The sequence below is a fragment of the Carassius gibelio genome, chromosome A3 (genome assembly GCF_023724105.1).
Source record: "Carassius gibelio isolate Cgi1373 ecotype wild population from Czech Republic chromosome A3, carGib1.2-hapl.c, whole genome shotgun sequence".
NCBI lineage: Eukaryota > Metazoa > Chordata > Actinopteri > Cypriniformes > Cyprinidae > Carassius > Carassius gibelio.
The window spans coordinates 5,601,173-5,622,504 of NC_068373.1; the positions used below are offsets into that span (position 1 = coordinate 5,601,173).

The 21,332-nt window shown below is 41.3% G+C and overlaps 1 protein-coding gene across 2 annotated transcripts in view; it reads left to right on the forward strand.

The window, feature by feature from the left end:
- Positions 1–21,332, forward strand: part of LOC127944236 (BAH and coiled-coil domain-containing protein 1) — a 91,466-nt gene that overhangs the window by 49,187 nt on the left and 20,947 nt on the right. For both annotated transcript variants that reach the window (XM_052540116.1, XM_052540111.1), the window contains exons 4-14: positions 6,200–6,325; positions 6,535–8,679; positions 8,980–9,091; positions 9,173–9,375; positions 9,517–9,672; positions 12,509–12,753; positions 13,318–13,663; positions 15,919–16,770; positions 16,932–17,101; positions 17,400–17,536; positions 19,054–19,167. In XM_052540116.1, the coding sequence (XP_052396076.1) occupies positions 6,200–6,325; positions 6,535–8,679; positions 8,980–9,091; positions 9,173–9,375; positions 9,517–9,672; positions 12,509–12,753; positions 13,318–13,663; positions 15,919–16,770; positions 16,932–17,101; positions 17,400–17,536; positions 19,054–19,167 (4,606 nt within the window). The remainder of the gene's footprint in view (positions 1–6,199; positions 6,326–6,534; positions 8,680–8,979; positions 9,092–9,172; positions 9,376–9,516; positions 9,673–12,508; positions 12,754–13,317; positions 13,664–15,918; positions 16,771–16,931; positions 17,102–17,399; positions 17,537–19,053; positions 19,168–21,332) is intronic.

A 21,332-nucleotide genomic window follows, 5' to 3' on the forward strand; every position in this document is an offset into this window, starting at 1 on the left:
ATCCCCTCCAGGCCACGTCCAAATTTGCCAAACAGCCATTAACCATTAGGAGATAATCCGAATGTTGTTTGTATAATCCACAAACCTCTCTGAGCACTGCACAATCCCCATGCTGGTTATCACTATACCCCAGTCTATTTCCACTCTCTTCTCTCCATACCCTGCGTCTGGTATGGTGGAAGACAACCCTGTTCCATTTGAAGTTCACGCTAGGATGAGGTGTGTGGAGATGACTTATCTTTTTGAGCCTATCATTCAGCATAAAGTCAGGTCCATTTTGAAGATATCTCAAGGACCACCAATTAAAAAAAGATAAAGTTCAGTCAGGTAAATTATACCATGCATGAATACTGAAACTTGTTTGTTCTTGCTTGTCTTAATACAGAAGCCTGGTTGGCAGATTAAAGCCTGTGAACACTGACTACAGGAAATTACACAAAGCCAGCCAGTCAGAATGCAATTTTGTGAAACCTCTTCCCATTTGTTATGTGCAGTATGCATCAGATGGTCCAGGGGTGTTCCATCTAAGGATGGGACTAGTAGAGGACTAACACATGGAAAGTCAAGTGAGGACTACCCAAAAATTGCCCATATGTGCATCACGCAAATAGACAAAATGTGCACGAGCTTACAGGCCATGAGGAGATGAAAACCCAGTGATGTTGGTTTGTTCCTTTGGCCAATGCCACATTGATCATTTTCCTAAAGAAGCTGGACAGTTTTAATAAGAATGATGATAATGGTTACGTTACTAAGTAATAAGGCTGATTATGGGATTATGAAACCAAGCTGTTATCTGTATTGCAGTTTAACTGTGCAGAACGTGGTGTGAAATTGATTGAATCCTGGCTTGCCATCAGCATCATTCAGCTCTCTCCTCTTTAAGATAATTGCAAATAGTTTTTTCTTCAGTTTGCATAATAAAAGCAAGTGATCAAAATGAGAAGCACAATGGCCCAGGCTATTCTCTGCACCCTGTGGGACGGAGTCTCCCACCATCAGCAGCCTAAGCGGATCTGCAAGAGTACTTTCAGATATCCTAAAATTCCTTATGCTTCAGCATCTGTGAACAGTTTGTTATGGCACTATCATGAACATAACTTATTTCTGATATATTGTGTTTTTTATAAAGTCTGATCCTCATCTCAGTCAGTGTGACAACTGATAATATAGTTTAAGGAAGAATATCAAGAATACCATATCTGTTGCCACTATTGTACATAACTCACCCATATTTGAAATGCAATAAGCATTGTGTTATTGTCCTAAAATGTTCAGAATCATGATTTTTCTCCCCCCAGTATAAATTTACTTTACAAGCAAATTGAATATAATTTGTCTTTCATAGAATATATATTTTGCGTTTATTCAAGCATATAACAAAATGTAAATATGAAAAAATGCCAATTTGCAGCATCTCCTAAATCACAGTTTTATTCCTTTCCTGATTACTAGTGATGAGAATTTCGGATCATTTTACCCTAACACATCTACGCATCTGATCACACTACAAACAATACAAAACTATAATGCTATAAGAAACAGAAAATATGAATTCATTATTTACCTGTGTCTTCAGTCTGTGATTAGCTCACCTCACTTCTTATCTGTCAAGTCTTTGGTTTTCAGTCGTTCCTTCATCACGTTCCCCATAAACTTAACCTATGCTGTCTGAGACAGAAAGAAAATTGATTAGTTCATATTTCGAGCCTTTAGAGTCATTTGTTGTTCTTTTGTCACGTGATATGACCGAATTGGATAGAGAAATGTATTTCCTTACAAAGGGTGCATATTTGTTGTTATTATTATCATTATTATTATTATCATTTTTATACCGTATTTTTCGGACTATAAGTCGCACCTGAGTATAAGTCGCATCAGTCCAAAACTACGTCATGATGAGGAAAAAAACATATGTAAGTCGCACTGGACTATAAGACGCATTTATTTAGAACCAAGAGAAAACATTACCGTCTCTAGCCGCGAGAGGGCGCTCTATGTTTTCAGTGTAGACTACAGGAGCACTGAGCAGCATAGAGCGCCCTCTAGCGGCTGGAGACGGTAATGTTTTCTCTTAGTTAATTTCTCTCCGTTCATGTCAAATTAATTTTGATAAATAAGTCGCACCTGACTATAAATCGCAGGACCATCCAAACTATGAAAAAAAGTGCGACTTATAGTCCGGAAAATACGGTAACTATTATTTACTCTTACAGTAACGTGATGCGTTTCTAGTCTCAAATTGTAGCTTTTTATTTCTTACAGATTATAAATGTGTGAATTTCTGTCATGATGGTTCTTTTCCATAACACTGAATGTGGTAACAAAGGTAGTAAAGAAAATAAAGTCTCTTTCTGGCTCAGACTGCATAGGTTAAAGCTTATGGGTCTGCCATGTAATGAACTAACGACTCGAAAAACCTGAAGACTCGAGAGATGAACTAATCAATTATCTTTCCGGCTCAAACTGCTTAAGTTAAGTATGGGCCTGTCACGTGATGAACAAATGACTCAGAAAAATTGAAAACTCAAAATAGGTGAACTAGATTCAGTACAGAACCCATAGGAAGTTGCGCATGGGTGACTGAATGAATCACTCCCCAATACGACTCGTTTGTCTCTTGTACATTAAAGATTCGTTCAAAATGAACAAATCATTCAAGAACGACCCATCACTTCTGATTACTGTAATGCTGAAGGTCACATCAGATATTATTCTGAAAACTGTAAGTATCTTAATGCCAAATCACCGTACTGTAGTTCCCAAATACATTTTGCCTTAAAATGCATTATATAAGCTGTTTTAAATAAAAGTAACGTTTTGTAGTAACAAAATTTGATTAAGTTGGTATTAGCTCAATAAGAACAAACTCTTAACTTCTGCAAAACTGCCCTGGGATCCTATGGGATTTGACTGTCAGGGGAGTAGATTGCAAATCTATCTCATGATCCATGAGCACATAATGCCATGAATTATGTTTTGTTAACAAGGTTTGGAAGGAGCGCGTCAGATACTTAGCCTAATTATCACAGGTGGAGCGCACCCAAGTTAATCAACACCATGGGATAAATAAAGCTGACTTACCTCTATCCATTGACGGTTTATCGGCATCCCTCCTCCACCCCATCTCCTCACTTCAAGTTCATGTTCTGATCACATCAGCCCATAAACAACAACTATATTACACTTGTAGAAGGGGGGAACTGAATTACAGAAAATGCAGGGAAAGCCCAGCAGGCATATTGCCAGCTGGTCTGTGTCCAAAGAACAGCTTTACTGTTCCAAACAGAGGTTGCCATCTTTTTCTTTCTCTTTTCTACCCCCTTTTTTTCACTGAAATGACACTGGTTCTTGTGTCGCAGATGGTGCTTGGCTGGGCAATCTGCAAGCATCTCTCGGAATGGTAGTTTATCTCCTGATTTGAGAACCAAATTTAACAATCCCGACTTGTAGTCTTACAAATTGTGACGTATATCTAAAGTAATCTGACTCAGGGCCGTTATTTCAGCATATGCTGCTGCAAATACAATTATTTTAAACAATGAACAACACTGAATCACCTTTTCCATGGTGGAACAGTTGCAGATTGGCCTCCAGGTCCCCGGTGCTGGACTAAGGGCTTCTGTCTCTTTATAGCCCTCATGCATCACTTGTTTCATTTTTCTCAATCCAATCATGTCTTTTCTCTGTCTGTAGAATGCAAGCTGTCCTCTCCTCCCCCTCCTCCAATGCCAGGCTCCATCACTTCCTTTCAATTAGCAGGACTGATGAGTAGCATTCACCTCCTCCTATCATCCTCTGTCTTTCTTCTCCACCCTCTGCCATTTTTGTACTGCTCTGTCACTTCTTCTCAATTTGCAATCTCGACAGGCAGCTTTATCTGCCCCTCTCTGTCTCTCCTTAAACAATTTACTCTGGGCTATTTACAGATGCATGCTTGTATGCGCTGTCATGAGCAGACACAGTGAGAATGATTGTCTGTCCAAGTGAACATGAAGATTGAGAGATTAGCAGGAATGTGCAAATTTAGCTCAATTAGCATTTCTGGAAGTTTCAGCTCTCTTCAAAGAATCTGCCCTCGTAATAACAACTGGGAATTGTCTGGAAATTAGCTTATACAATAAAGTGCTTTTAACTGGTTTGAGAAAAAACAAACAAACAAACAAAAAAGGCTCTTATTTATTTGAAAGAAGTTTGCCATCACCCACAAGCTGTTCAAATGAAATTTGAATTTGGGATAACATGAAGAGGTATTCACTGAGTTCCAAATTATTTATACTACTTCAGATTCCAATTTTAATTCTGAATCCTGAATTCAAGCCAACAGCCATGAGCTATTACCAATATATCTGTGAGCAAGGCATTTCATTTTAAAGTTGCTCCAGGGGGAATGAACCTATAAATTATAAATGATAAATTCATGGCACAATTCCGTGGCAAAATCATTTGCAAGTTATGGAAACAATCACAATCTGCATGTTTTCCAAATGTATTATGGTCCTGGTAAGTTTTTTTTTTCTTTTTCCTTTAAATATCATCCTACCATTATTATTATAAGTAACATCCTAGTCCGATAATAATAGTTCTGCATGTGCTGAGTGAGCTGGTGTCAATCATTTGCGGACAGCTGCTGTATCTCTGAGTGTAACAGTGTTAACAGCATTAATGTCAGCACTAAGCAGTAAAACCTGCCTCATCTAGCTTACTGGCACAGCACCTTCCCTTGTCCTGGCCAGATTAATGGCTGAATGTGCAGTGCAATGCCCAGTGGTGCCTGCTCACCTGCCCGAAGAGGCTACTGAGCACTGAGCAACCAGTCACTATCGGGGGCAACCAGACGTCACTGTGAAATGGGATTATGCTGCCAAGTGTCACGCATAGAAATGCACAAAGACACCAAAGAAACAGACGGAGACTGATTTGCATAATGCAAGCTTGTATCACACTTTTGGATTACCCACTGAAGCAATGTATTGTTCAAATGGCGCCTTATTTTTTTCCTAGTCTTTAATTCATAAATGAATGTGCTTATTAATGATGACAAGCGGTCAGAGTGAAAATGGAGCTTACAATTATCACCTTCTCTGTGTGGAAAAATGTTCAGTAACACTTTAGTATATGGTCCAAATCAAACTAGTTGCTTATTAGCATGTCTATTATCAACATATTGGCTGTTTATTAGTGCTTATAAAGTACATATAATGCATAACATCCATAATCCTACCCAATACCCTAAACTTAACAACTACCTTATAAACTATTAATAAGCAGCAAATGAGGAATTAATTGAGGCAAAAGTCATATTTAATGGTTAGTTAATAGTGAGAATTGGACCCTAAAATAAAGTGTGCCGAATTTTCATTTTTAGATGAACTATCCCTATAAAGACTGGACATAGGCCAATCAAGGCAGATTTAAGTCTTTAATGTCTGTTTGCATGAGACTACTACTGTTTACAACTGTTGTTTTTGGGGGTATTTCATAAATATCACTTTCGTATAAGTATTTTAAATGTCACAGTCATTCAGAACAATATAATTGTCCCAGAAAGTTATAAGGCTAACATTTATCAAGTTAAGGTTAAAAGTTAAGGTTTTCTCCTTTACTAAGCTTCAAAGGCTTGTGCTTGAAAGATGTTTGGTTTTCTTGTAAATTCTTTCCCCATGGCTTTGTTGTGTTAGTCACAGATTTTGGAGAGTTGGGACAGCTGAAATAAAGTTGATCTTTGGCCTTTTTCTCAAATCACCACGTCCTGCTGTGAGGAGTGTTTGCTTTTTGTTATCTCTTACCTCAGCACTGGGGAACCATATGTTCAGGAGACAAAATTCATCCATTACTTCAAATCCCAAGACTGAGCTTGTCTTCTTGTTTGCATTGCAAACCCAAATAGGAATGGCAAATATGACATCTAAAGCCTGTGGTTATTGGTGAATATGGAACACCAGCTGCATCAGAACAGGGCGATTAGATCCAGACCAAAATGCTTACGGCCACAAGAAATGTTGCTCAGTGAATATTGTCTTGTTATCAGAGCTTCCCTTGCTTTATTGCTTTCTCTCCTCCTTCTCACTTTCTTACTTTCAATTTTTATTTTGTGTCTACAGTTCTTTCAGACGTCATGTCTCTAATTTTATTTGATTTAGATTTAATTTTATCTAGTTTTACTGATATGAGGACAACCTTTTTTTTATTTTCACAGCAGTTCCAGGGTATCCTCGCTTCTCAGGGAGTCTAGCCCACACTTTTCTACCCATAAGCCATTTGGAACACCATGCCAACAACGGGGTGCTCTATGGACAGCACCGTTTCTATGATACACAAAAAGGTGGGCGAAATGACAATTCTTGAATTGACAATTCTGTTTATTTCATAAACCATTATATTTATTGTTAAGTTGGATATTTTATACAGCATGCAGCTCTACTTCCTGGTTGTAGTCTCCAAATATATTAGTTCCATAAATCGACCCTTTAAGGAAGGCTTAAGTTAGTGTTAATTTAAATTTTTAACAGTCCTATTTGATCTGCTTCACAGAGAACTTCTATTTAAGAAGCCTCCCGTCCCAGCCCCCACTCATCTCAGCCAATCACAACATTCAGTCCATGTCAAGGGCAGGATCAGGACAACCCCAGGGCTCATGCAGCAGGGAAAGAGATGCAGGAAGTGGAATGATCCTACAAAAGGCCCCTAAAGAGTCTAGCTTAGACAGAAGTGTGGTTTCAGCTGCAAAAGATAAAGACAGGCCTAGTAGTAAACATGATTCTAAAGACCGCCATCACCAACAGCTACCCCATCATCACTCCCATCAACCCCAGCTCCACCCACAACACCCAGCCACTATGGAAGAGATGAACAGCAGGGGACACAAATCCACCATGCCTATGGAGTACAAGGAGCACCCACAGAGCATGGGAAAGCCTCTTAGTGCCTGTCTGCTCAATGGAAAGATTCTAAATGGAGACCATGGAGCTGGGGCAAAGGGATCCATGACTACTTGCGGTGGGGATGGGATGGCTAGAGGCAATGTAGGGTCCAGTAATGTCCAGAACAGACACGTGGGTGATGGCACTAATGGGCGCTGTGGTAAAGAGGCGATAAGTGGGGAGATGCGGATCAGTGAACAGCCTACTACAGAATGTCTGGAGCGAGGACAGACACTGCAGCATTCATTGCCCTACACAGTGCCTTCTCCACTGCCCATGGCTCCTGGAGGGGGGCATCCAAGTGGCTTCCACTGTCTGCAGCTCCATCCTGGCCACCCCCATCACCCACACCAAAACCGCCTCTCACACCATCACCCCGACTTTTTCTGCCCTCCATCGCCAGCTCCTATGGGAAATCCTTCATTACATGAAAAAGGAATCAATAGTGGTGGCTGCAGAGATTCCAAAGTGACTGGAGCCACATTCGTTCCATCTGTTAGCCACCTTGGGGAAAAAAATGGAGCTCCCTTCCAGATGGGCAGCTCTGAGTGCCAGGGGGTTGGGAGCAGAGGGAACAGTGTCAAGGACAAGGCCATGGAAAAGACTGGCAATGGGGGGCATCATGGTAACTGGTCAAGGAAACAACAGCATCAACCTCTGACCCACCAACTGCATCTCTACAGAAAAGCTGAAAAGGCCCCAGACTGGATGCACAACCATAACCACAACCATCACCTACAACAACAACAACAGCAACAGCAGCAAAGCCATTCCCAGCAACTCAATACTATGCGTTCCCGCAGTGCTGACTGCATCAACAGTATGAAAACAGACATCTTCAGATCTACACTGACTCAAGAGACAAAGACGGTTAATCCTCTACCCAGCCAACCTAACACCAGTTCCCAGCCCTACAGAGACTGCTCACACTCTGGGCCTCAAACCATTCCCTCACCTCTTGCTGGCAAGACCATGACCCAGCACACAGGTGGAGGAGGACATGGAAGCTGCTCTATGCAGCGAGATGGACAGAAGGTTGCCCGTATTCGTCACCAACAGCACAGTAGGGCTGGCCCTGATACCCCTGGCACAGACATGGCCCAGGCTAATGGGAACCAGGAGCTGAAGCAGAAGATGGAAATGTCTCCTTACAGCTACAACAACAACAATGCACAGCATCACACACATCAGCAGCCATCGGTGCCACAATGGGCCATGCCAACTCATCACATCCATTCTGAAGAGAACCAGCACAAAGCTTACTTGGAACCTAACAGTGGAGCTGTCAACAACAGAACGCCCACACAACAGCAGCACCAGACTTCAGGAATGGGCCCTCCTCCTCCACTTCATCCAGCTCCTCCTCAAACTCAGCAGGAGGTCACAAGCTCACAGGGAGAGAACAGTGCCATGAAGAACCTTCTAAAGTACAGCAACCAACAGCCTCTTCTCCTGTCCCAGAGGAGCCCATTTGGTGGGCTTGGGAACCTCAGAACAGGGACTAATGGCAGCAGCTGCTCTATTCAGGGAGGCAAGCAGACCCTACCCTCCAGAAAAGGCCAAAGCCATGAAAGTGAGCGAGCTGATTGTGGTGGACGTGGCCGAGAGATAGGAGATGTACCACATGTGGAGGGGGAGGTACGACAGCCTCCAGTAGGGATTGCAGTTGCTGTGGCAAGACAAAGAGAACCTCCATGCCAAGCATCAGACAGCCATCCCAGCAGCCGACAGGGGCGGGTGCACTCCAGCATGAAAGGTAAGCTTGACCTTTGATCTGTCAGGGGCTTCCTACGCAAACAGAGACACAGAGCAGTTTGTTTATTCATGACCTCTGGAAGACTTCACTGATGACAAAAATAGCAGAACTTGCCAAGACCCAATGAGGAAACAGCTTTTCCCTCTTACAGCTGTAAATGCCGGTGCAGGGGGAGAGAGAGCACACATGCCATTGTAGAGAAAGGTTGCTCAGCAGCTGTTTGCATGCTGATTGCCAAAAGACAGTAAGAGTTGTAGATGAGAGAAAATCACTTATGTAAATTTGTTAACCATTCTGTAGGCACTCCACGCTCCATGTATCCTTCAGATTCACTAGGAGAGGAGAGGAAAAGGACGAATGAAGAACACATGGGCCACCGGTGCCTAGAGCGAGAACGAGACGTGTATATCAGGTGAATGATCCACCCCTCACACACTTCTTTTTTCACTTGTCACAAATGCTCAACCGTTGAACTTTCAATCTGGCCTTGCAGGGATAACAAGGAAAGGGTGGAATTTGGCCACATCCATCCCTCTAACAGTTGCCATGGTGACCTCACCTCTCATATAATGATGCCAGGTGGCACGTCAATGCAGTCGGGCCAATTAGCAGACCCAACTACACATACACACTCTGCCCACCACTGGATGCCACGCACAGGAAGTCCCTCCCTCTGGATGACAGGTCACTCCTATGGTCAGTCTTTTTCTTGTTCCCTTTTTGGTCATTGTGAGGTTCATATGTTGTTTTTCTGCTTCTACTTATAAATCGATGTATAATTAAATAATAAAATGTAAAAAATGTGTTGTTTCCTTAAAGTTTGCTTATGTTTTGTAGGTATTGGCCACACAGCTCTGCATCAGAATCTCCCACCTGGGTTTTCTGCAGCTATGCCTGCCCCTCTTCAGCCAGTTGTACCCCTGCCTCAGGACCCCTCCACCCAACTGGTGGTTCTTCCCAGTGACCCTGCCACACACCCAGCATCTCACCTTGGTATACCATGCTGTTTCCTGCAGAGTATTCAAATTTTCTTCCATGTCCTCAATTAAAATGCCCTGTTGAGCTTGACCCATTTGTCAGATTTATCATTCATTCTTTTTGTGAGGCACACAGCAGCTCCCATGATCTAAGATGATGTCAGGTTTCCAAGCCTGAACAATTATCCTCTTATTACAGTAATTCCACTCAAGTTTCAAGGATATGAGTTCACTTTAAACCAAGTCACTACACGACTCAAAGATGTAATCCACGATATTGTAGTGTGTACACTTTGAAAACACTTTGCTCTGTCTAATTGCAGGCATTAGAGTATATTTTAATTTAATTTCATATTTTATTATTGTTTGAAATCTAGTTGACTAATTTCAAGGAATGAGAGAGCAGCTATGAATGGCAGCCTATGAAACTGCTAAGATGAAATAGGAAAACCTGCAAGAGGAGATATACACACAATTGCACAAGCTGTTTCCTGTCAACCACCTGCTCCACCCCCATATGGTCTGGGTCAGGATGCTTTCACCAGTCCCCTCAAAGCTCTAAAATATGCTGATGTAAGAAGCCTCCCAGCCTTATAAGTCTAAACAGCAGGCTGTGAAATCTAATTATCTTCATGTCTTTGAAGGCACACTTACTTCCATGCTCCACAGGAATTTCAGCTGAAAGGGGAAGTGCATCCACAAAAACTTTCCCTTGGGAAACATTAGTTAAGCTGGGTTAATGTTCCAGAGTAAAGGTCCGTTATGCGTCAAGTCAAGCACAGAGGTGGGAGAGGAGGGGTCAGGCTGAACATGCACATTAGTAATGCTATGTGAATTTGGAAAAGTAGAAAAACACATTTGACTTGTGGAGGCAGGGGATGAAGATGTGTCATTGTGGATGTGCACGACTGGCTTTCTGTTCCTGCCAGGGGAACGGCACGAGTTTACCCCTGACATGGGAACTGAGAAGTTGCCTAGACTACATGCTGTAGCTTGGGCCCACAGTGGTTTTCAGAGATGGGGATTTTTCAAGGGAGAAAATGTAGTTTGTCAAATACCAAGCTTCTCATGTTAATATTTATTCCAATGGGAAGTTCTTCCATTTGTTCACTTTCATCTTAATCAAATTATTATTATTGAAAGCATGCATCATTCTGTGCTCACATGGCTGCACATTTGGGTTGAAGACTTTTAGTGTGAGAAAAATTGAGGGAGGAATGTAATAAGTATGAGAAAACAAAAGTGGTGAACCTGGAGCAAGACACTGAAAAGAGCGTGGGAGTGCTGGTTGATGGGTCTCTCTCCCATTCACTCAGTGTAGGCCGGAGTTATTATATGGCACTTTTCCACTGCATGGTACAGCACGATATGATTCAGTACAGTTCACTTTTTTCACTGGGTTCATTACCTGGTACTTTTTTCAGCACCATCTCGGTTGAGGTTCCAAGTGAACCGTACCTTTACCAAACGTGATGTGTAAACTCTGCTGATCACTGATTGGCCGGAGAAAATCTTAACTACCTGCGTCACTGAACTTGCGACACAGACACAACAAAACTGCTAGATTTAAATCAGCACAGCCAGTGATGGATCTAACACAACTGTTTTTAATGAGCGCACCTTTTTTTAACAACCAAAAAATTACTGTTGTCTGTTGAGGAAGTCCACACGTTCCTCTTGTTGATAGCAGAGTTCAGTTCATCTTTGGATTCAGTGATGTCATCATCCAGCTCAGTTCAGTTTAAATAGTATCTGTGCAATCAAGTTGATATCACATTACGTGTCCCCAAATAAGCAAGCCAGAGGCGAGAGCGGCAAGGAACCAAAACTCCATCTGTGCCAGAATGGAGAAAAATCCTTGGGAGAAACTATTGTGGTTGTAACAAGGTTCTTGTGTGGGAAGGAAGAGGACAGAGTCAGCTTGACTGCTGACGGTGGTTTTTATTCTCATGTACTCAATTCAAAGAGATCACTGTGCACACAGCACATAAACACAGTCATGTAATCACAACCACGATAAGATGATTAAAGCAAATTTGAAGGTTTTGGCAATGACAAATTAATAATAGTCAGAAGAGGATCTATGACTTCTGGAAGCACCTCTTTTAGGAGCTTAGATGAAATAGGCTTTAGATGATTTTACAAGTTTATGTAATTATTCCTCTCCTATAGTAGAGAATGAGTGGAACTGTTCCTCAGGGGGTCTATAGTGCACTGTCTGATTTGATACTGTAGCTGACAGATGCATGGTTACAATTTGATCTCTAATAGTATTGATCTTGAAAGTAAAGTAGTTTGTAAAGTTGTTACTGCTTTGCTGTTTGGAAATGTCAAAATGTGTTGATGCTTTATTTTTTGTTGATTTAACCACTGTATTGAATAAATACCTGGGGTTATGTTTGTTTTCTTCTTAAAGAGATGAAAAGTAATCGGATCTAGGCGTTTTTAATGCTTTTCTGTAGGATAGGGTTCTTTCTCGCCAAGCAATACAAAATACCTCTAGTTTTGTTTTCCTCCAGCTGCGCTCCATTTTCTCTTTAGGGTGTGAGTGTGCTCATTATATCACGGTGTCAGACTGTTTTCCTTAATATTTTTTTTAAGAGTAAAGGAGCAACCGGATTTAAAATGCAAGAAAAGAGATTATACAAACAAGTTCTTCTGAGCTATTTGATATGCTGAGGAATCAAGATAAATCAGAAGATTACTTTAAGTGATCAACCTTTTTTTTACTTGTTCTTTTTTTGTTTTGTTTTTCAGCAGAAGATTGAAAGTAATATGTTATGTATTATGTTGCCTAACATGGCCTTCCCCATGATTCCACACATCACGAACACTTCTATTTCTCTCATTAGATGTGATGGAGCAGCCTGGTCTGTGGCCCCCAGTCTACAGGGCCCGAGGGGCCCACTCCCACATGCAACATCCTGCTGTGTATCCTCGCTCACAGTTTCTACGGCAACAAGAGCTTTATGCTCTCCAGCAACACCAGCAGCTTCAGCATCAGCAACACTCCAGCCATCACACACCACCACCTCCAGCACAAAGAGCAGCAAACATCATAGACCTACCACAGAGAGCCTCTGCTGACGACAGCCAGGTACACAGAAATGCACAACCCCTCATTTAACCATTGTATAACAGAGTGTACAAAATGCAGTGCTTTAGGAACAGCTGTGCTTTTAAATGAGCTAATGCTTGACACCTGATACTGAAGGAGAATCCACTCCTTTCCATGGAACTAGACAGTGTGGAGGGGTGTAAACAACATTTGGAGCCAATAAATCGTTAGTTTCTTTAAAAAAAAATCCCCTTATAAAACCACAACTGCTCCCTAGGTCCATAACTTCCTCCAAACTTCAGTTACTTTCTAGACATACACATCCAAATGTAGTCAACAGTGGACTGTGGTGAGACTGGGCCAAGCACTACTCTTCTTGATTGCAGGTCTAAATAAATAGATCTAAGCAAGTAGGGCTTAAATGAAAACCTGATTCAGCAAAACAGGGGAGCCAAATTGCAATTACTTTGATGTGAAGATTGCATGACCTGGCAGACTTCAGAATATCTTACATTTTCCTTTCATTAACATAACCGCCCAGATCTCATTTTGGGTCTTGAATTCTCTTAATTAATTTTCCCTTCTAATTCTTTCAATGCTTAGGTGCAAAAGAAACCAGAAGAGCAGAGCATGGAGCTAGAAGACATTCTGTCTGACCCCAGGACTCTCAAACCTGCTCAGTGCTATGTCTACGCCCCATCTAACCGGGCCTCCACGCCTACCAGGGGATCCACTGCCCACTTGTCGCCCTGCTGCCAGTCCCCTTGTATGCGGGCTCATCCTAAAAGCACACCCTCTACTCCTTGCCCCGCCCCAAGTCCAGTAGCTGCTACACCCCACTCACCAGCCATCAGCCCTTCTCCATCACAGTTGCCCAAAACCGTTGAGTCCCAGGAAAAGAGGGTGGAAGGGCAGCCACCACAAGACTATCCTCGATCCATGGAGCCTGGTAAGAAGTTATTCCCCTTAACATATATTAGAAATGCAATACAATGTTTTTTCTTGTTGACTTGTAAAAAAAAATCTGTCTTAGTGTCATGTCAAGAGGTGATCTGGGATTTGTGTGGTTGTTCATTCTAGAATTGTGTCTTTGTCTTGAAACTAAGGTGTCTGCGTAAAGTCATTGTATCTCAAAAACACATAAGCTACATGTTGGTTGTTATTCATGCTGAGACCCTTAAGCAGAAACAATCAGGGCCCTGTTTTTAGACTCTGTAGCACTTTGTGAGTGGCTATTAGGGGTGGCACGGTTCAACTTTTTCACAGTTCGGTTTGTTTCACGGTTTTAGGCTACGTTCACACTGCAGGCTGAAACGACCCAATTCCAATTTTTTTGCAGCAATGTGACCTGTATCTGATCTTTTCATGACAGTCTGAACGACACAGATCCGATCTTTTCAAAAGTGACCCAGCCAACTTGGGTATGTGGTCCTGAATCCAATACGAATCCAATCTTTTGAAATGCGACCTCCGTCTGAACGGCCAGGCCACATGTATCCGACCCGTACGTCATTGATATGCTACAAACACATGTCATAATTCTGCATTGAAGTAGGCGGGAACGAGAAGAGCCACTCACATCAGTATCCTACCACTCCTGGCTGCGACTCCGAGTCCGCACCCACACATTTGTCTGTACCGACGTTGCTAACACTGCTCCACAAAACGCCATGGCCAAAAACCTTGCTCTCCTTCTTCTTAATTTTCTTCTTAAAACGAGAAGATTGTAATTGTGCTGGCTCCGTTGGGAAAATAACTTTAATATTGCAAAAAGAACTCCGCTGTTGACTACACTGTTTTTGGCATCCATGTTTAACGTTAGCTACTTCCGCAAACAACGAGTGACGTCGTTCACCGTTGAGTACTCTTCTGCGCATGCGGGTCACCTCTGGGTCATTTCACGTTCACACAGGAGATCACAAAAGGTCACATTTAATTGGAAATGTGAATGGCCTTGCAAAAAAATCTAATTAAGAAAAAAAATCGGAATTGAGCATCAAGCCCTGCAGTGTGAACGTAGCCATTAGAGTCACGTTTTTCTTTTTTTTCTTTTTTAGGCAGGTCTAGCATAAGTTTTTAATTACAGAAATTGAATAAAGTAATCAAATGTAAAACAGCATATTATAAAAGCAGAGCAGTGAATGATTTCTTTGTTGTTGCTGTTTCTATTAATATAATATAAAGTCACTTTAAGAGAGTGCACTGATACAGCAGGCCTACATTCAGCCAGCTATGTCTGCTGTAGGATACTTACCAAGACGGTCATTTTTACTTATTTTTTGTGTGAATTTGTTCATTTAAACAATACTTTAGAGAGAGCTTATATTTGCACGCTTTCTGAGGCGCGGGTTTGTGAGCATGCACAAATATTCTCACTGTGCGCTCGAGCTCGCGTCGTTTGGCTCTTAAAGTTTAAACACATATTAACGTGTGCTGTTCAGGTCTCATCTGTGCGCGCCTGCTATCAGCACCTGGATAATGACGGAATAAATGATTGCTCATATTCCAGCAGTAATTCACATTGATCAAGAGTGAATTGTTTGTCCAAGATTTTTTTCTCTCTCATCGCTATTGTTGTAATGTCTGGAATCCAGAATGCGCATCCATCAACAGAAACATATATTAGTTGAACCCAGTTTGTTTTACGTGCTATTTATAGCAAACCAGCAAACCATACGGATGCTTTGTCAGATTTAAGTTGAACTGCGGTCCCAGCGGTCTGTGTGGGGTGAACCAAACGGTTCGGATTCTTTTTTAACGAACCGTGCCACCCCTAGTGGCTATATAGGCAAGAACAAGATTGACGAAGCTGCCGATAGAAGCAGAAAATGCCTGCCAGCTCAGCTTTCCAGTCCCATCACATAAGTAACAATGAAGAAACACCTAGTCCAGACCCACCCCTACCCCCAGCCTACACCCTCTTTATCATCATTAACACCTCACTAACTGTTACAGCATGCCAGAGGGTACAGCAGTGTCAGAAGCAGAGCTTTTTTACCTCAGAATTACCCTCTTAACAGCTGCACTTCTAAAGTTGAAATAAGATCAAGACATAGTGTTGTGTCATGTGGAATGAAATGTGTTCTTGTACAGACCTCTGGTGCATAGCTTATTAAACATGTCATGCTTACAAGGTTGTCAAAAATAAGAGTCTTTTTGCTGATATTTTTTAAATCCCAGCTTTGTTTATATTCCCGGTCACAGATTTACCACCTGGATATACCTATTCAGAAATCAACATGGGATATAGGAATGGCCCCACCACTCAAGAAGCACAGCTAGCAGAGCCTGCTGATCTGGAGGCTGTTCAGACTGAACCAGTTGAGCACCCTCCTCCAGCTCTCTCCAGCTTGGGAGAGGTCCTAGTATTTAATGCAATGGTGAGGCCACTCCAAGAACCACAAGAGCCAACAATGGATGTTGATGCCATGGTTGAGGAACAGTCTGAGGGTGTGTTTGTGCAAGGAGAGGAAGTCGAGACAGTCATGGCCATGGGCTGCTGTGAACCCATAGAAGCTAATCATGAAAAGGAGCATGCAGCGGTAATTTGCAAACCTGCTGAAGTTTCAGGCTGTGAAGTAGGACATGTACCTACCCTATCCTCTAAGGAAGCAATCCATCAAGAAGTACCAATTGTTACCTTCGAGGAAGAAGTTGGTGAAGATAAACCTCCTCAAGAGACTAAAGACACTGACACACTGAAGGATCAAAGACTTCCACAATCATGTGTCTCTGATTGTCCACTCACCCAGCTGCCCAACACCACCACCCAAGCAGAGGTGGTTGCTGTGGAAGATCAAGAGAAAAACAGTTCGAAGGTTCCATCTCCAAATAGTAATACCTGCTCCAAGAGTCTCACAAGAAGTTACTGGAGTTTGGAGCTCCTGATTGCTGCAGCCTTCTGTGGGGACTGTCCTCCTCCTTCTCCACCTTCCCCTCACCAGTCCCAGAGATGCTGTGGCCTACTCGACTCCAGCTATCACGGCATGGAATTGCTGAGTGAGCTGGCTGATCTGGAACTGCAACAGTATCACCAAAGTTGTGGTAAAACTAAAGGTATATTTTTGACATTTATAAATCAAGACATAAATTATCCCTTCATTACAGTATCTCCTACAATTTCTGTTTCCTGCTTCAAGATAAATAGCTAATTTATCTTATTTTGTATGGTAGATGCATACAAAATTCTTGTTGTGTTTCTTTTTTCTTCATCAAAGGAGAAGATCAATGGAGTTTTGACCTGCAGAGTCTTGCTACTTTGGCAGCAGCTCGTGCCCTTGAATTGGGCTCACAGGAGAACAGTACCACAGATGCTGAGAAGCAGTTTCCTGCACCAAGAACTCTCAATTTGCGCAGAAAATGCAGTTGGACGCCTCGCCATGAGCCGGTAACACATGCTTGTTTTGTTTTTGTTTTTTTCTCATATAAATATTCCTTGTGCAGTTCATATATTATTAAAGATAAGCAAACACTTGAATAACTAATCTGACAACAAAACATGAGAATTATGTTAATTGCATCCTACAGTACTTTACTGGAATCCTATCTCTTGGAGATTTTTTAGTTGAGGAATGTAGCAAACTAAAAGTAGTGGATAACAGAACAGTGTTAACTCAGAAGTGTGTCCTGAGGTCATCCAAGACTGGAGCAACTAAGGGAAAGATTGTTTGATTTGGTTGCTCCAGGTTTGCCCCGTGAAAGGGACCATGGACAGTATGGATGGACAGGAGTTGGCGATGCGGGTGAGGCTAGCGGAGCTACAACAGCTTTACAAAGAGAAGCAGAAAGAGTTGGCCAAACTCCAGAGAAAACATGATCATCAGTAAGTGCTATTCAGCATCATAAAACACTGTCTAAACACAAAAGTGCCCATAGTTGTCTTCCTCGAAAGTCAAGTCACCTTTATTTGTATAGCACTTTATACAAGACTGCTTGTGTCAAAGCAGCTTTACAGTGTTAAACAGGAAAATAGATTTTCAATAATGACGAAAGGTGAAGTGTATTTTTTTTCAAAATATTCACCTGTCTAAAACGTTTAAATTATTTGATAACACTTTATAATAACTGCATGCTATTAATCATTAGTTAAGCATTAGGAAACAGTTAATTCATCATTTATAAAGCATTGATAGACATTTATAAGCAGTTTATAAATACAGATATAAATGCTTTATACCTGATTTAAAAGCATATCTATAATGTGTTTAATAATTGTTTTTTCATACTTTATAAATGATCAATTTATCATTTCTAAATTAAGTATAGCATTATTTACACACCAGTTATTAAGGAGTTGTCAATGGTTCAAAAGATCACTAAGAAATTGTAAGTAAATGATTAATAAACTATTTAAATGTGCATTCATACATATTTTTATTCAGACATATAGTAATAGTTACTTATAGTGTTAATAAATGGTTTATTAACATGTATTTCTACTGTAATTCACGGTTAATTCAGGTAGTTATAAAACATATGTAGTTGTTAGCTAACTATTTTTGTGAGCTCATCTAAAGTGAGGACTATTAATGCCTTGTAAAGCTTTTACAAATGAGATTTAAAGGCTGTTAATATTTCTATGTTTTGTATCACTGTGTGGTGTTTGTTTCCATTTTTTGTTTAGAAGATAACTGAGCCTTTAAATATCCTTTATAAATGCTTTACAAGGCATAACTAGACTCACTTTAGATGAGCTCACATATAGAGTTAACTGACCACTACTAAATGCTTTATAACTACCTGAATTTACTACATTTCTTGTGATCTTATGAATCACTGGCAACTCCTAAATAACTGATTTGTAAATAATGCTATACTTCATTGAGAAATGATAAACTGATCATGAATAAAGTATGAAAATACAATTATTAAACACATTATAGATATGCTTTTAAATCAAGAATAAAGCATTTATATCTGTATTTATAAACTGCTTATTACTGTCTATTAATGCTTTATAAATTATGAATAATCTGTTTACTAATGCTTAATTAATGATTAATAGTGTGCAGTTATTATAAAGTGTTACCAATTATTTTTCCAACTACGTTTTGTGACACTATTTGCGCAGAAAGTATGGTCCAATTCTCACTATTTGCTGCTTATTAACAGTTAGTAAGGTAGTTGTTGTTTAGGTATTGGGTAGGATTAGGAATGTAGAATGTGGTCATGTTTAATAAATGCTTTATTAGGATTAATAAACAGCCAATATGTTAATAATAGACATGCTAATAAGCAATTAGTTAATAGTGAGAATTGGTCCCTATACTAAAGTGTTACTGAAAGTACAGACTTCATAAGGAAGCATGTTTAGCAAAAGGTAACCATGTTTTCCTTTAGGAAAGAGGAGACTCCTCGCAGCCCAGCACGTCGAGGCCCTGGTAGACCACGCAAACGAAAATCAGTCTCTGGTCTTGGCTCCGGGGCTCTTAATGAGCCCCAGAAAAAAGTCAAGTAAGTATCTTCTGTTCCCCTGTCGTCTTGGCCGGCATTTCTCTCTCTCTCACACACACACACACACACACACAGCAGATAAGCCTCCCATATCAGCACAACCCAGCAGACGACTCCACAAACCATACACAGGAAACAGGAGAACTCAGAGAGGAAGTCCAGTTATGCTTTATCTTTCCTAATCAGTAGTGGGCTTGAATTACATTACATGCATGTTACAGCGCAAGGCTGTTGGCTGTGTCTTCATTTCTCCTTGCAAAGATTCCCCTCTGTGTATCCTAACGTCAATATCCTAAGCCTGTGTGCATACACTCTGTGTGTGCTTGTCAATAAACGTGTTCGGTGTCTGCCAATCGCTGATGTGAGTGGCATGCCTATCCTGCAGCAGCCAGGGGGGATTCAGCAGGCTGTGGATGGAATTAGACCACTGTGAATTCTCCTCTAATCTATTTTATTGCCAGGAATGTGACAGATTCCTGTCGTTTAGCACTTGGGTCAGTGCAGGCCAGGAGAAGAAGAGGTCATGTTGACACATGTATTCTTACACCGCAATTAATTCGTGTGTAATTGTGTTGTTTTGGGTGACAGCTGCCTGTGTAGATATTTGGTGACATAGCACATATAATAATGACTGTTGGTGCCTCTTGATGCCTGCTGGTATAGAGAGGATCTGTTAATGTTTACATCTCACTCCAGAGTTTTGAGGATACTGTTATTGACACCCCAAATACCCCTAAAACCTCTTTCTATCTCTCTTTCTCATTGTGTTCCCGGCCTTCTCACTGTCATGTCACCTCCTTTCTGTTTCCGCCCGCCTGCCTCTGCCCTCGTGCCAACCAGCCACCACAATGTGATTCTATATGACAGTAAAACACCCAGACGCACGGGCAGACAGCCAGGACCCCTCACCAAGGGCAGTGTGTTTGTGTGTCTACTGTATATAAAGCAGGGAAGTGTGTCTAGTAGCATTCATCAGGTCAGCAGACAGATCTTCTTTGTGTAGAACAGGGGTATATTTCCTTCCCAGTGAAGGTCCGGACAAATTATATACTGTGTATATAAGAGTGGTTACACATTTCCATCTGGACACTAGTAATGCTTTATAAAAGAGTTTTTTTTTAGATGCATATGAAAGGCAGAAGTAAAACTCCACCATTCATTACTTTTTCACAGAAATGATGATTACAAGGGCTGATTATTGTTAATCTGCGAGGTTAAAGCCTTGCACAATTCCGTGTTATGACCTCAAAACATGTTTACCATGTGCTTGATTTGTAAACTAATACACTCAGTAGACTTGCTCAGTAACTCATCTGGTACAGCACTGCTCTTGTGATGTGAAGTCCTGTGAAACAAGTCATGATTAAAGAGCTTCAAGACTTAAAGACATAACTGGCATGATTTTCTCAGCAAATGCAAATATTTATGTACTGGACATTTCAGTACCGCAATACATTCAACCGACTAGTTTTGAGAAGGAACTGGGCAGGATTTTGTTGAGAAAACCTGGCAACCCTGATCTTAACGCACGTGCTGGAGATATACTACTAATGACAGGACCGTCTTTACTAATGAGATATGCATGAAAATCGCATTTGTTTTTTGCACAGCCCTAGTTAATGCTGCTGTTGGACTCTTAACAGGGGTTCACACATTCAGCGTTTTCTCTAGTGCAGGTGACTGCACTGAGGCATTGTCACTTGCTGCTTTCCATTTAGCCTCTTGTGATTGAGGGCAGTGGGTCAGTAGGTAGCTCACATCCTATGTGTTTGTGTGTGCATCTGTGTCTGACACTGTTTCTGTGCTTAAAATTCTTTGCAGTGATGTTCAATGTGTGTTTGTGTGTGTGTGTGTGTTTGAGAAAGCTCTGTTTAATTAGCCGCCGAGAGCATTCATCAGAGGGAGGGTCCATGTCACATGGTGTTTGTCAGTTCGTCTACCTCACGGGGAAAGAACACACACTCCATTGCCCCCTCTGTCCCCTTGCCTGTCAATCACACACACAGACAGCAACACACACACATTCTGTTCTTGTATGCACATAATACACACTGATGGGCTATTTGAGTGGCAATAGACACAGATGCATTCCCAGGACAAAACACAACCAGTATGATTCTGTCCTGCAGGATAAATCATGAGAGATTTCTTTAATATCCCAGGAC